Raw genomic sequence first — 15,387 nt, forward strand, 5'->3', positions numbered from 1 at the left:
ATCTATTTAAAAGATGAAAAAAGATGTTTTATTCTCTCTGGCAATTTCTTTATCCTTATTCCTTTTTTATAACAGAGGAAATTACCACTTTTGTTGATGAACCCATAAGATCGTTGTCCTCGTGTCCACAAAAACCTAGCATTTCTGTATAGTACGAAACATTGATTGGATAGCAAGTCTTTGTATTCACTTTCCTGATTCCTCTTTCTTCCTGGTTGTCACATGAGTTGCTGAGTTGCGTATTAAAATATAACATTAAGTCTTTATAAAAACAAGAATGGCAATTTTTAACGTCACAGTAAGACTAGTCGTAATTTACTGTATGGTTTTCTTCACAACAAGGTAGCACAGACAGCTCATTGTATATAACTTTGTGATTAACAAAAAAAGAAATCGTTATTTTCCCCCCATTATCTTTCTATAATTCACATATTCGCTATTTTTTTTATATTTTCTACGTATTGTTACTGCATCAGAAACAACTACCAATCTCAGATTTCTATTTATAAAAAAAGCGATTCATTATTCATGAAGTATGAAAGAACAGTAATAGTTAACTACTTGAAATACTGATAATGCATGTCATCTGATCAATAAGAAAACTATGTGTTGATGCTGTAGCTTCTACTTTGACGTTTTTGTAAAATACCCATTTAAAATATATGTTAAAGATACTTTATTTCGTGTGGTAGTTTTTACCATTATTTATTTTTAGAAATGATATTGCTACTGTTTAAAACTTGCAAAAACCAAATAACCAAAAAAATACTTTACTATGGCTCTATAACGCTACTGATAATTTTAGTATGAAAACCAGCGTTGTTAATTAGATTATATAATTTTGGTTCTGCAGACTAAAAGGAAAATAGGTGGGGAGCCAGTTAAGCAAAACGCCATCAGGGTGCGATACACATGTATCGACCTCAGTAAATATGAAGGAGAGGGATAGAGACGATTATGCCATACTGTTACTCATTAGAGACAATGCCGTCATTGTTCCACTTTGTAGAACGAGAGGATGCTGTGCTAGGCCGCCATGATGAAATTCTCATACAGTGTCTCAACATGTGATTACATGATCAATGTCTAGATTTAATTACGTTTTTAAAGTTAAAAACACAGTTATTATTTTTAGTAAATGAAGTTTCTTAAAATGTATAATTGGCTTTGTTTTTCCTTAAATTCTGTAATTATGGAGTTTTATCAACTATCGACGGTTTCAAGTATCAATGATACAAAACAAGCTCGTACAGAAAAATTAAATGTCTTATACAAGACATTGAAAACAAAACAGTACTTAGCAATCTAACATCTGCTTCAGTAAAAAGTGTATGATCTGTAATATTACCCTGAAATACAAACCAAAAACACTTCAAGTTAAACCAAGAAAGGAAAGCCCTGGCATCCACAAATAATGGCTAAAAGAAGAAGTCAAGAAGTAGTACAATATAAGAAGCAATGAAAGTGCACACCTTAAGATAGTTCACAATTAACTGTGTTTCCATCTACACCCAATGGAATTTGATTTACTTGACAGAGGCACGTGTGAAAATGTAAGTCAACTGATACATACCATTTACTTGAACCAAAAAAGAAAACTGGATAATCTAACTAAATGGAGTTCAATTAGTTTAGTATGTTTAGCAAAGTTTTAAAATATTGCCTGAAATTCATCTTCAATGTGAAGGACTTTGAAAATCTTGGAATAGATATAGAGGTAGCTCTTAATGCTGAATCTGAACCTGAATCTGAATTCATTCAGGCTTCTTTTTAGAATAATGCTAAAAATGGAGATGAGGAGGCCAAGAAGATAACAGTTATAAAATAAAAAAATAAAAATGGTAGTTTAATAATCATAAAAGTAGAAAAAGGTAATACAACTGCAATATTTATAAAGAAAAACAGATTATTACAGTAAAATTAACAACTTTCTTGATTTTAATAGTTTTATGCTCCTAAACTCAGACTCCATCAAAACCTTTAACAAAAATGTTAAATCTTTGTTGAACAATAGCAAAAGTTTACTTATCGAACGACAAGTATTATGAATACTCACCCACGGACTCCTGAACTACTCAAAACGAATATTCCTCTCAATCCTGTTGTATCCTATACTAAAATTCTTGTGTGGGTATAATATTTTTTACCGTTTGTGGAGGACACTTTTTGATGTTGATAAAGTATTGTTTTATTTTGTCTAATTCGTCGTTATTTTTATCTGGTAAGCATAGTTTTATGGCTGTGTTTATTTGGTTTCTTTGTGTGTTGATTTTTTGTTTTGTTTTGTGTTCTGAGTCCCAAAGAATGTATAGTCCAGTATGGGTGAATTTTCGGTGGATTCCTGTTTTAAATTGTGTATCAGTTCTTGTAATTTTGAGATAAAGAAATGATATTTGATTGCTTTCTTTTTGTTCACATGTGAAGATAATGTTGGGATATGTAGATGTAATGTGATTGGAAAAATTAAGTGTGTGTTTCATAGAACTGAATCCCGCAATCGTGTCGTCTACATATCTACACCAGTATAGTGATGGATGTAATGCCGTGTTAATTGCTTGTTTTTCTACTTGTATCATAAAAATATTGGGTAGAACTGGTAATACTGGATTGTCCATGCTTAGGTCATTTGTTTGTATATACTTGTAGTTGTTGATCATGAAGTTTGTCTTTATCGTGGTGAATTCTATGAGGGTTGCTAATTGGTTGCTGGGAAAGCTATCTTGCAGGCTTCAGTGGTTGGGACTTCTGAAAAGAAGGATATGACATCGAAACTGGCCATTAAGGCTTTATGATTAAGTTGATTAAGGTTAGATTTGAAATTAAAAGAGTGTTTGATGAATGAACTGGCTAATGTTACATATTTGGAGAATGCTCATGCATTTACCAAGATTGTAATTAAACGATTCATATGTGGACATTACTGGTCGTAGTGGACAATGTGGTTTATGAGGTTTGGGGATGGGGTATATTTGTGGTGTGCATGAGCCGGTCTTGCGTAGGTAGGAATAAAGTGTTTTTGTGTTGGCTTTTTTCATTTTAGTGGTATTTTGTTTAGTTGCATTTCGTGTGTATTTGTTGGATTTGTGAGTATTAATTTACATTTGTTTGTGTGTGATAGGGTGTTCTTCATTTTTTGGATGTATTCATTCGTGTTCATTATGACTATAGCGTTTCCTTTATCTGCTTTTAGAATTTCTATGTTTTTGTCTTGTTTTAGGTTTTTAATGAAATTAATGTTTCTTTTTGTAAGATTGTTTTTTAGTTTTCTGTTTTGTGAAATTATAATGATGGTTTTGTGAGAAAATTCTTTGAAAAAATCGTTTAAGATGTTGGTTTTAGGTGTTTCTGGAAAATATAAATTTTTAATTTTTCCTAGGTAGTTTGGCTGTTGGATGTCAATAGAATTGTCGAAGGTGTCTTTTTTCTGTTGATTGTTTTCGGTTGTTGTTGTTTTTTTGTTGTTGTTGTTTTCTGTAGAAAGTATCACAAGTCTCCTGGCTAGGTCTTCTAAACTTGCTTTAATTTCTAAGGCTGGATTGTACGTAGGTGCTATTGCGATGAGAGTCCTTTTTTGAGTAGATGTATCTCGTCTTTGATTAATTGTCGGTCGGATTTATTAAATATGAGGTTAGTCAATGGTTTGTCGTGTTGGTGTATTTTCTGTTGCTTGCATCTTAGTTTCTCTAGTTTTTTGTTGTGGCAGATCTTTTTATTCCTGTCGTTCCTAGTGTTAATTTGGTTGATGTTTTGTTGTATAAGACCGTAAATCTCTGGTTTAGGTGTAGGTTCATTTTTTGTTTCTGTAAGTCATGTAGTTCTTTGTATTTCGTGTTCAACATGGCTTTAAGCAGTTTTTCAGTAAATTTTGGATAATGTTTGTGCATCGATTAAAATTTTTTAATAGTTTTACCTTTACAAAGTTAGGGGTTATTGTTCCTTTCTACATGGTTGAATGAAATAAATGTCATTTCTTCTGTACATTCTTTGGGACTCAGCACATGAAACAAAACAAAAACTCAACACACTAAGAAACAAAATAAACACAGCCATAAAACTATGCTCACCAGATAAAATTAACGACGAATTAGACAAAATAAAACAGTACTTCATCAACATCAACAAGTTTCCTCCACAAACCGTAGGAAACATTATATGCACACACCTAGACAAAAAGCAAAATCAACTGACAAAATTAAATATACCCCATGATTTAAAAAATCATGAAACCACGTACAGCTGCATACCATATATTTCCGACACCAGCAAAAAAATAACCAATGGTATGTTGCCTGTTTATTTCATATTGTACATCAAATAGTATTCCTCGTTAACAGTCTTCCTAGATATTCATTAAACAACGACAATAATTATTAATTGTAAATCAACAACCAGTTTGGCTTTAAAATTAACAAAAGTGTGCTTTTGGGGAAAAGGCTATTTGTTACACATACAACAAATAAAGAACTGATCGCAGAATGCGGTCAAGACAATAAATATTATTGGATACGTAGTTTAAAACTGCCTACTGAAAAGTATACTTTATAAATGGTTTAAAATTATTTTCTTATCCTGTCTGTCAATTGTTTTATTATAGCACAAGTATGAAGTTGAAGTACATGTCAGTTGACCGTTTTTTGTCAATACTAACATAGTCATAAGTCCATACCTCGGTTACAAGTGTAGGGCACCTCTAATAGCCTTAGTGTTTACATAAATATAATCATATCAATATCTAAATGTGAGAAAACAGAAAATTAGTTGCGCGTTTCAACACCTCTGCGTCGTGAAAACAAACATTAACTGTTATTACTGTAAGACATGTACATGCAATGATTTTGTTGGGTTTTTTTTAGTAGCTCGGAGAGGGATTATACATGTATCATTCAACTATTCAATTTTTTGTTCAGCGTTTCAATAAGTATCAAAGAATGACTCCCAGCAATAATTAAGAAATAGTCTTGCTTAAAGCATGTTAACCTACTTGACACATAAAATTTTAGTAATTCGTTAGAATAGAGTTCTGGTGAATTATCATCAAAAGTTAATGAATGATTTCTATCACCATCATTTTTCTGTGTCAAAAAGTGTTTTAGAAATCTCAAGCAGAGAGCCTTTAAGCACACTAAAAAAATCCTTTATTTCAAACATTCATAGTCACCCTGTTTATAAAAGCTGTAACTTGTTAGAAAAAAACAACGCATAAGTTACATACTGTTTCTCGTCTATAAAAATCTTGTGAGCGTGTATAAATTGCCTTTACATTAAATTATTTGTTTTCGTAACTTTTATTATATCTGAAGTGAAAACCTTTTGATATTCAAGTGAAGTTAGTGCAAAACACGTTTTTGAGGTATTCTTAATTGTATTTCATTCTTGTATGATGAATACTCAGGAGTTACTAAAAGTTATTTGCTTCTTATATTGGATAAATAACTAAAAAATGATGACAATGCAACCATTAGTAGAAACAATGTTTATGTGTTTCAGTTGTTAGAAGTTTTCAAATGTTTACAATAAGTTTTACAAATCAAATAATATTTAAGTTCATTATCACTCTCACTTTTGGTATTATCGGAATACAAAAGTTCAGTTTGGTAATGGCACTTTGATATGTTCTGGTAATTTGTTATAATGTTTAGTTCAAAATACTACTGAATAATATAATGTTCTTATTATAAACAAGAAAAAAAAAACAGAAGTAGTTACATAGGTGAATGAATGCTTTGTGACGTCGCGTCTAAAGAGACGCGAAGACGGATATTTAGTGCCTGCTTTAGTCCAGAAAACTTGGTCGAGTCGAGTTGTGTTTTTGGCTACAGGCCAGAGTGCAATAAACTGAGAACCGGGATAGGGAGAAGGAAGATACTGCTACTTCACCATGTTTAGAGTTACTCCAAGAAAATTCTGGATTACTTCTTTTCACGGTAACTCACTGTTGAATATAACGGCTTTTTTGTTGACGTTAGCAAAGTGGAATGTAGCGTTTAACATAGATTTAGCAACAGTATTGATACACCATGCATCACCAAATACCCACTTTGGTTTCTCCGTTAGCTTACATAGAACCCAGGGGAAAAGTTGGTAAGTAGCCATTTGAATTAGCCAACCAGTCAAGGTCTTTCTTATAATTGTATGTATAATATTCAGTATGATATTTCTTCAAACTAAATAAAAAGTGTTATAAGCATGATAATTTTAATTATTAGTAAGTTATTCATCATCTTACATAGAAATGAAGCTAAAATTGGTCCATACGTATTTTCAAAGCTGCATTTCTTATTATAAAAGAAAATTATTAATGTATATTGAATAAAAAATAAACAAAATGGAAACAGCTTTGCACTCTTATGCGATTAAATTACATGACCGAGTATCTCATTTATGAAGATGCTACTTTCTATTCCTATTGAAAAACTAAAAGTAACCTTTAAAACTTTATTTTAGCGTCAAGAAATAGAGGTGTCATCATGTCTATAGATTAAATATGTTCAAAATGTTTATCTATATTGGAAACAAATAAATTAATGAAAGTAACAGCATAAGTTTAATATGAATATAAGAGGAACCCCACATTTTGTTTATTGTACGATCGTTATTATTAACACACCACTAATAACAAAAGTATTTTATTTTTGATTGCGCCCCCTTCAAACAAAACAGTTTAGTTGCATGACTTTCCTGCATCTTGTCGCCCGTTGGTTCCGCGGTAAGTCTACAAATTTGTAACGCTAAAATCAGCAGTTCGATTTCCCTCGGTAGCCTCAGCAGTTAGCCAGATGTGGCTTTGCAATAAGAAAACACACACAGATTGCGTCTAACCATTGTATTTATTGGCAAATTCAATCACAAATGATAAAAAAATACATTAACAAATGATATAGATAATTTGGTTTGAAATTTCGCGCAAAGCTACACGTGGGCTATCTGCGCTAGCCGTTCCTAATTTAACAGAGTAAGGCTAGAGGGAAGACAGCTAGTCGTCACCACCCACCGCCAACTCTTTTACCAAAGAATAGTGGGATTGACCGTAACATTATAACGCCCCCATGGCTGAAAGGTCGAGCATGTTTGGTGCGACGGAGATTCGAACCCGCCATCTTCAGATTACGAGTCCAACGCCTTGTTCCACCTGGCCATGCCGGGCCTAATATAGATAAAGAAAATACAACTGGCCATTGAACTATTGATTAAATAGGGCTTCTCTTTATAAGAAACATTTTTTGGAATTTAGTAATGCAACAACATCATTTCAACTAAATTGTTATGAATATCTGCTTTATTCCGTGTGTACAATATCTGTGTTTATGGTATGTCTGAATGAGTAATAATTGTCATGTTATTTACATAGATGTTTATTTTAGAAATCGCTGATTATTAGAAAAATATTAAATTTTTCGATATAGATGATTATGTTAAACAATGCTATGAAAACAGTTACCGGTTATAACATATCGTCTAGTTTTCTCTTCGTTTCGAACTTGCATATTTTTCCTACGTTATATCTTCTGAGTAATGTCAAAGGTCATCATAGGACGACAACCGTATCCCCCACTTCCTGTTTCGTTTTTTTTTCTTTCATAACCGTTAGTCGATTGGCGCGAGCATGGAACATAAAGAACTTCATTGTCTGATTGTATTATGGAGATCGTAAAAGATTAGATTACGTACTAACCAGAGTTCTTTGTTCCTTGTGTGCCGTGTAAGTCACAGCTTATGGTTCTTTAAGAAATTGTGTTGTTAAGTTAATAATATTGCTCATTGTCAAAAAAATAACCTCTGTTATTCGTTAGAATAAAGTTCAAAGGTTTGTTCAGATCTTTAGCGGACAGATTTAGAATCGATTAACCAACCAATAACAAAAATGGAATTTTTTAACAGAAAATTAAACTTCAGTGAACACTTCATATTTTTTTCAGTTGCACACACGTTTTATTCATATATTGTTTCTTAAATTATTTTGAGGTGCGTATGTTTATATATATATATATATATATATATGTATATATATTTTATTTCAGGCTACTGATTGGTTCCCCCACCGCCAAAACAACACAGCCTACTGTGACAAAAGGGGGAGCTGTGTACAAATGTGGTATTAATAAGAGTAACAACTGTCAACAGATTACCTTTGATACCTCAGGTGAGTTTATCAAACACTGTTAATTAGCATTGTAAAAATAGAATATTAATTGTCCGCTATTGTAAAAATTCATAATAATTAGTTCATATGCGTTCGAGACCAATTAATCAGTTAAGTATCGTAGGTGTTGTTCCTTTCCATAAAAATAATTATATAATCACCTTTCAAGATGACTTTTCTTTCTGTGTAGTATTTGTCTCACTATTACAATCACTAGAATAGTAATTAATTGAGCAAAGCGTATAAAAGAAATTAATTTACTATGGCAATTCTATTTCGCAGCGTCTATTATTTAGAATATACGTTCTGAATATGTAATTCTTTCTTGATTCAATAAAACAACTTAGACCTTTAATACATAATTCATATTTAAAGAAAGAAATTTTAAAATATTTAAACTTTATACATAGCTGAGGTTACAAATGTTTAAGAATAACAAAGAAAGAAATGAAACCTGAATAATTATTTTAGATTATTTATCAATCTCTAAAAGACGGAGTTGACAAAATATGAATAATATGGTTATTCTATCATGATTGAATGATATGGTTATTCTATCATGATAAATACTTCTGTTTTAATGCGCTTCAAATCATGCTTTTTCTAAACATATGGAGTGGAATAATTGTTTCAACTATAAAACTGTTTTTTGTGATTTTCTTTACCGCGAATATGAAATAACTTAGAACATCAGTACTTGAGGTTCAAGTAACTTTTCTATAAAATTTACAAAACCTTTGAATCTATATACGGTTTGAATCTATACACATATATTATTCTAACTATATGTATTCTGTAAAAGATTGGACCCGGCACGGCCAAGTGGTTAGGGCGCTCGACTTCCCGTCACATCAAACATGACTACCTTTTCAGCCGCTGGGGCGTTATAACGGTCAATCCGTAAAAGAATGGCCCAAGAGTTGGCGGTGGGTGGTGACACTAGCTGCCTTACCTGTCGTTTTACACTGCTAAATTGGGGATGGCTAACGCAGATTTTCCTCATGTAGCGTCGAGCGAAATTAAAAAAAAAAAAAAAAACAATATGAAAAAGATAGAGGAGCAGGAATACTGGAACTTAGAATAAGAGCAGTAACGTTATATCTTAACCAACCTAAAACTGAAGATCAAACTTAGAATAAGAGCACTAAGGTTATATCTTAACCTAAAACTGAAGATCAACCAATTTTCTAAACAAAGAGTTCTTGTTGCACAAATTGAATATTAGTGTAGTGTGCAAGGATGTTTTAGTGATATTTTATTAATTAAAACACATTTAATTAAAAAAGGGATCAAATTCTTATCTCCATTTCTTTCTTGTTTAACTTATATTGATTACCAGGTTAATTTTTTATTAAATTTCCCACTTTTGCATAACATATTTACAAAGTTTGCTATTTTACATAGTTTGACTATTTTACATAGTTTGACTATTTTTATAACAAATTTGTACACAGTTGATCTTCTCACTTTTTATCTAGCTTGATTGTTTTTGCACATGTAAAATATTTTGATCAGTTATAGCTTCGCTTTATTTGATATCACTACTTTCTTTTTTGACACGCAATATCATACTTCTATTATCTTACGGATGTTAAAGAGATGCAAACATTGCAGTTTATGAAATAGTAATTTATATACTCATATTTTACTCAAAAGACCAACCACCCTGTAAGAAGCTCTCTCTTAAAAAATCCAAAGACCAACCACCCTGTAAGAAAAAATAAAGCTTATTTAGCTGAAGATGATGCCTACCGAACCAAAATTTATACTAGTGCCCATTAATCTCATAATTAAATAGGATAACAGATGCTGCATCAACACTAACAATATTAAATACTTTAACCAGATCCCTCATAATCCTTCTTCTGTTCAAAGACTTATTCTCTTATGATGACATTTTCATTTAAGATATCATTCTCGTATCTGTTTTCTGAACCATTTTTTAAAATTTAGTGTTCTTTCTGAGGTAAGAACCTCAAGACGGAACACAATACTTTAAATGTTACTTAACCAACGACTTGCACGATAATATTATAATATATTTATATTTGTATTCAATATTTCTATCGATGCAATCTAAAATCCTATATGTCCTGTCATTAGCAGCAGCACATTTCTTTGATTAATTAAGAGACTGATCAACCAGATCACCAAGGTCGTTTTTTTTTATGACACTCTTAAAAGTTAATCTCATCAAAATTATACTCATATTTCAACTTATAACACACAATGCATTGCATTGGTACTTATTAACCAACTCAACATATATTCTAAATCCTTTTGTGAGGCAATAGCATCAGTATCACATCCAGCAACATCTAAAATTGTAAGGTTATCAAAAATTTTAAAAACATTATTGAACATTATTTGATCTAGATTATTGTAGTGAATGAAAGAGAACAAAGGTCTAAACACTGAGTACCGAAGTACCTCACTCATAACGTTAAGTGTGACTAGACTCCATATATAGCAACCACCTGGTTTTCTTCCATCTAATCAATTTTTTAACCAATGTGCCAATCTATTTCTCACACCTACACAGATGTATATTTTTAAACGAGTCTTTTATGTGGTATCTTATCAAATATTTTCTGAAAATCCAGATATACCACATCTACACCTGCATCTTCATTTAAATGAGCAGTAACCTCTCCAAAGAATATCAAACGACTAATAAGAAATCTCTGTAGGAGAACAATTTTGAAGTTCATTAAATTAGTTTGCAAAACATCTTTCACCATCTTCCTCGAAAAGAGAAATAACGTTTTCCGATTTCCAGTCTTCTAGCACCTATTTACAATACAAGGGAATATTTGTATACAAGCAAAGAAAATGGAAAAAAATACTACGAGTAAGTGAGTGATTCAAACAATATCCCTGAAATTCATGATGATGAGAAACCCACTTGAAGTAAAAGTGTATTCTCAAGACGGTTGGTACGGGTGTTTAGACGTTAATTAAAATAAAGTTGAAATGTTGCTCTGTACTTTATCTTAATTAAAGTTTTAATACCTGTACCATCCATCTTGAGAATACATACTTGAAATACATATTATGTCATTTGTTAAAAACCTCAGTCAGTCATTAATATCATGTAGATCCGCATAGCAAGCTGGTTAAAGCGCTCGACTCTCAATCTGCGAGTCGGGTGTTCCATTCCCCGTCATATCAAACGTGCTCGACCTTTTTAGCTGGGGTATTAAAATATTACGGTCGGTCGCAGTATTCGTTGGTAAAAGATTAGCCCAAGAGTGTGCAGTGAGTAGAGATGATTAACTGCCTTCCATCTAGTCTTTCACTACTAAATTAGGGACGACCAGCATAGATAACTCTCATGTAGCTTTGAGCGAAATTAAAACAACAACAAATATTATGCGAAATTGTACAGTACGTGATTTACGATAATACAAACGATGCCAGTTGTCAGAGACTATATATTAAATTGTTGTTTTCAGCACACAGCTTGCTTTCTATTCTCTGTCCATCTTGGGGATACAACCCCTGAATTTAGTATTGCAAAAAACCATAAACTTACTGTTGACCTATGTGTTAGACGTATATGAGAACTGTGTGTCAGAAACAAAACTTTAATATCACACCTCACTACTATTTATACTCGTATATATGGTGCATGGAAACTAACAGTTTTGTTCATTTATTGGCTCTACAAGCAAAGTGCAATCATTTCTTCAATGTTAAAAATAATAAATGTTTACAAAAATGGGTAGACATTTTTATTTAATATGGTTTTTATTTAATAAAAGTATTTATATCCTTATTAAAGCCTTATTAATAACGTTAACCAACTTAAGTATCCTGTTTTTCATACTTTATAAAAGCAAAAAAAAAATCAGTGTTTTGCCAACTCTTTTAATTGTTATTTGTTTTAAATTAAAACAGTTATAATGCATTTTAATGTGACATAATATTTGAAAATTAATCAAAAATGAAAATCTAGTGTGAGTGAGACTTGAACTCCAGCTGTATTACATACAGCGTTTTTAATCGATTACGTCTTTCCTCATGTTATGAGGGTCTGTGTGTCACCTTAATATATTAATTAAAATAGTAGCTATTGAGAGCAACTAACCATTAAAATTATCAAAAATATTCATAGAACGACGAATATGGGTGTTGCAGTTATCTGCAACAGATTAATATCTATCAGCGTAACTCTGTTTGCTACCTGTCTTCTGTTTATTATATGTTTTACCACTTCAACAACAAGAACAACAAAAACAATTTCATAATATTTTGGTTATGTGTTTCTCTGAATATCAAATAGATATGAAGTTACTGTTTTAGTATGATATAAGATATTACGTATGTTTAGAAACAAAATATAGTGGCATTAGAGTACGTGAAACATCTGTAGCATTACTACATTTAGCAAACAGTTTGATCTAGTTTACAGACACAGAATAGCTACTTCGTCTTCTAACAAAGCCGGAGTCTCTTCCATGTCACTAGATCTATAATATTTGATATAATTAGCTGGTATCACTTGACAAAGATTATCAAATGTTTGGTGGTTTTTGACAAAGTAAATTGTATTCCTTCATGTACCTGTTATGTTTTTGCAGTATAATAACTTTGCAATGCATATAACAAGCATAGTGATACATCAATACTAACTTTACGTTTAACAACCAAAACTATCTACAAATAAATGGCCTAAGTATGGGCAATCTAATGTCACCAGTTTTAGGCAACATTTTTATGACACAGATTGATTTCAAGCGATCAATTCAGCCTTACATCCACTACTATACTGGTACAGTGGATTGCTGGATCCACATCTACAGTACACACAGTTAGTTTTTTCAGCCACATTAATCTGATACACCGAGGCATTAAGTTCGTCTGTGAACAGAAAAACTAACCAAATAGCATTTCTTAACCTCAAGATCACTAGAATCGATACACTGTTCAAAACAGAAATCCACAGAAAAATCACCCATACTTGACTATACATTCCCTGGGACTCAGCACATTAAACAAAACAAAAAACTCAACATATTAAGAAACCAAATAAACAAAGTCACAAAGCTATGCTCACCCGATAAAATTAACAAATTTTCTCCAAAAACGGTGGAAAAATTATACGCACACACCAACAGCAAACAAACAACAACAAATCCCAAAATATAACAAACTATAAAACCTTACAATGCTCCATACCATTTGTTCCCGACATCAGTGAAAAATAATCAATATTTGGAAAAAACATATCAAAACACACAAAATTCCAGTAAACACCAAATTTATTTAAAAATCAGGTACAAAACTAAAGTCCATGTTAAGTAAAAACTATACTGACAAACACAACACCAACACAATTTATAAAATACAATGCGACAACTGTCACGACTTCTATATTGGAGAAACAAGCAGAAAAATAGAAACTATATTCAAAGAACACAAACAACAATTTCACAAGTTTTTGAACAGTGCAAATCAAATAAACACAACATAACCATAGAAAACACCCAGATGCAAAGTAGGGAAACAAACGCAAAATCAAAGAACCTCAACATATTCAGCAACTAAAGCCAAAATTAAACCTATATAAAGGAACACCTTTATACTTATTCAAATTAATAACCTAACATCCAACTGCAACGATCCTTACGATCCCGTACTCATTTATACTCTCGTTCCTAAGACATGTGCCCGGCAACAGTCAGTTGCAAACTCTCTCTTTGTTAACGTGAAGATGATCTAGGAAGGTCGAAACGTTGTTCTTTATTTGTCATTAAAAGTGCTAATGGTAAAAATTGACGTTTGGTGGCATGCTGCAAAGAAGTTTGCAAATGTAGGAGATGAAGAAAAGCCCAAATGATGTAAAGAGTCCGACATTTTGAAGGCAGAGACTCTGGGAGATTCATAGATTTTTTTTTCTAAAATATTCGTTTTTTATTAGTTACGGAACTCAAAATGTAACTAACTGAAATATTAAAAACGAACATTTTTGCTGTTTTTAAAAACGATTTATTTTAAAATTCAGGTTCTGGAGAAATCATTACTGAAAGTAAACGGGAATATACAGAAAACAAATCTCATCAGTGGTTTGGTGCGACAGTCTACAGTGCTGGGGAAAATGGACCTGTTGTGGTAAGACTCGGTGAACTATTTAGTTAAAGATTACACGACCAGAATGTTTCTATAAAAGTCTGAATATTCAAAATATTTTAATGCAGTCCAAAACAGATGTCCTTTGTATACATGTAACATTAGTACACACCTATAGACACAAGCACAGATAACTAATTTATCTAATGAAAAATAGTGCATATTTCAATAATTAATACAAGAAGATAACATTCGAAAGGTGCAAAATGATCTTTCTGTGTTCTGTCCACTGCGTGGAATCGAATCTCGGATTTTAGCATTGTAAGTCGGTGGACTTGATGGTCTACCACTGGGAAGCAGTCAAATATGAACCTAGCATTTAATAAACATCAGTCATTTCGACTGTATCACAAATTGAAACTGGTTACGGCAGAATGTAAACCTCAGATCCAACTCAGAACACAAAACACGTTTTACTTTTTAATAAAATATAAACTCGATCGTGCCAGTTATGGTTAGCGAAATATCTTTTGTAGCCATTATATGATACAGGGTGTATATAATGTATAGTTTGCGGCCGATGTTTTTGGAAACCTGAGTATTATCTCATTTCATATGTCATAGTAGAAATGGATAAGAATGGCTATGCACGTCTAGCTTAGTTTATTGTGATAAATTACACGTCATGAATATTAGTTCCTATCAACTAACACAAGTCTTCATTTATATTTCATATATGAAAATCACACCGCAATGCTAACGACAAATATTTCCTCACGTCAATTTTGAAACTGTTACAGTAACATGAATTATCTTTTACCCTAAAAATTATCCAAATCATCAGTTACATTTCAGCATTTTATGATTTTCTTATAGAAAAGTCCCGTTTCATTACGAAAATTTAAGTTACGTTAATATAATTTAAACATCTTAGTTTATAAATATTAGATTAACTCTTATATTTTAGTTACATCGTATTTTTTCACTTGTGTAAGATTATTTGTAAATAAATACTAAATTTACCAGAAGACATTTTAAAACAGTATTACAGTAAGATGTGATGTATTATATCTTACATTTGTACAAAGGACATTAAATTTTATGATTCGTTTTATAAGTTACAATGAGTGTTAAATCTTTAATGTAATAGATTTTGAATAAGTACACTTGAAACA

The 15,387-nt window shown here is 31.7% G+C and overlaps 1 protein-coding gene across 1 annotated transcript in view; it reads left to right on the forward strand.

Annotated features, from left to right (window-relative positions):
- Positions 1 to 5,772: 5,772 nt before the first annotated feature.
- The window catches only part of LOC143252963 (integrin alpha-PS2-like), a 107,513-nt gene continuing 97,898 nt past the window's right edge, over positions 5,773 to 15,387 (forward strand). The window contains exons 1-3 of the mRNA XM_076505916.1: positions 5,773 to 6,081; positions 8,019 to 8,140; positions 14,148 to 14,254. Of these exons, the coding sequence (XP_076362031.1) occupies positions 5,879 to 6,081; positions 8,019 to 8,140; positions 14,148 to 14,254 (432 nt within the window). The 5' untranslated portion in view covers positions 5,773 to 5,878. The remainder of the gene's footprint in view (positions 6,082 to 8,018; positions 8,141 to 14,147; positions 14,255 to 15,387) is intronic.

Source organism: Tachypleus tridentatus, chromosome 6, assembly GCF_004210375.1.
Source record: "Tachypleus tridentatus isolate NWPU-2018 chromosome 6, ASM421037v1, whole genome shotgun sequence".
Lineage (NCBI taxonomy): Eukaryota > Metazoa > Arthropoda > Merostomata > Xiphosura > Limulidae > Tachypleus > Tachypleus tridentatus.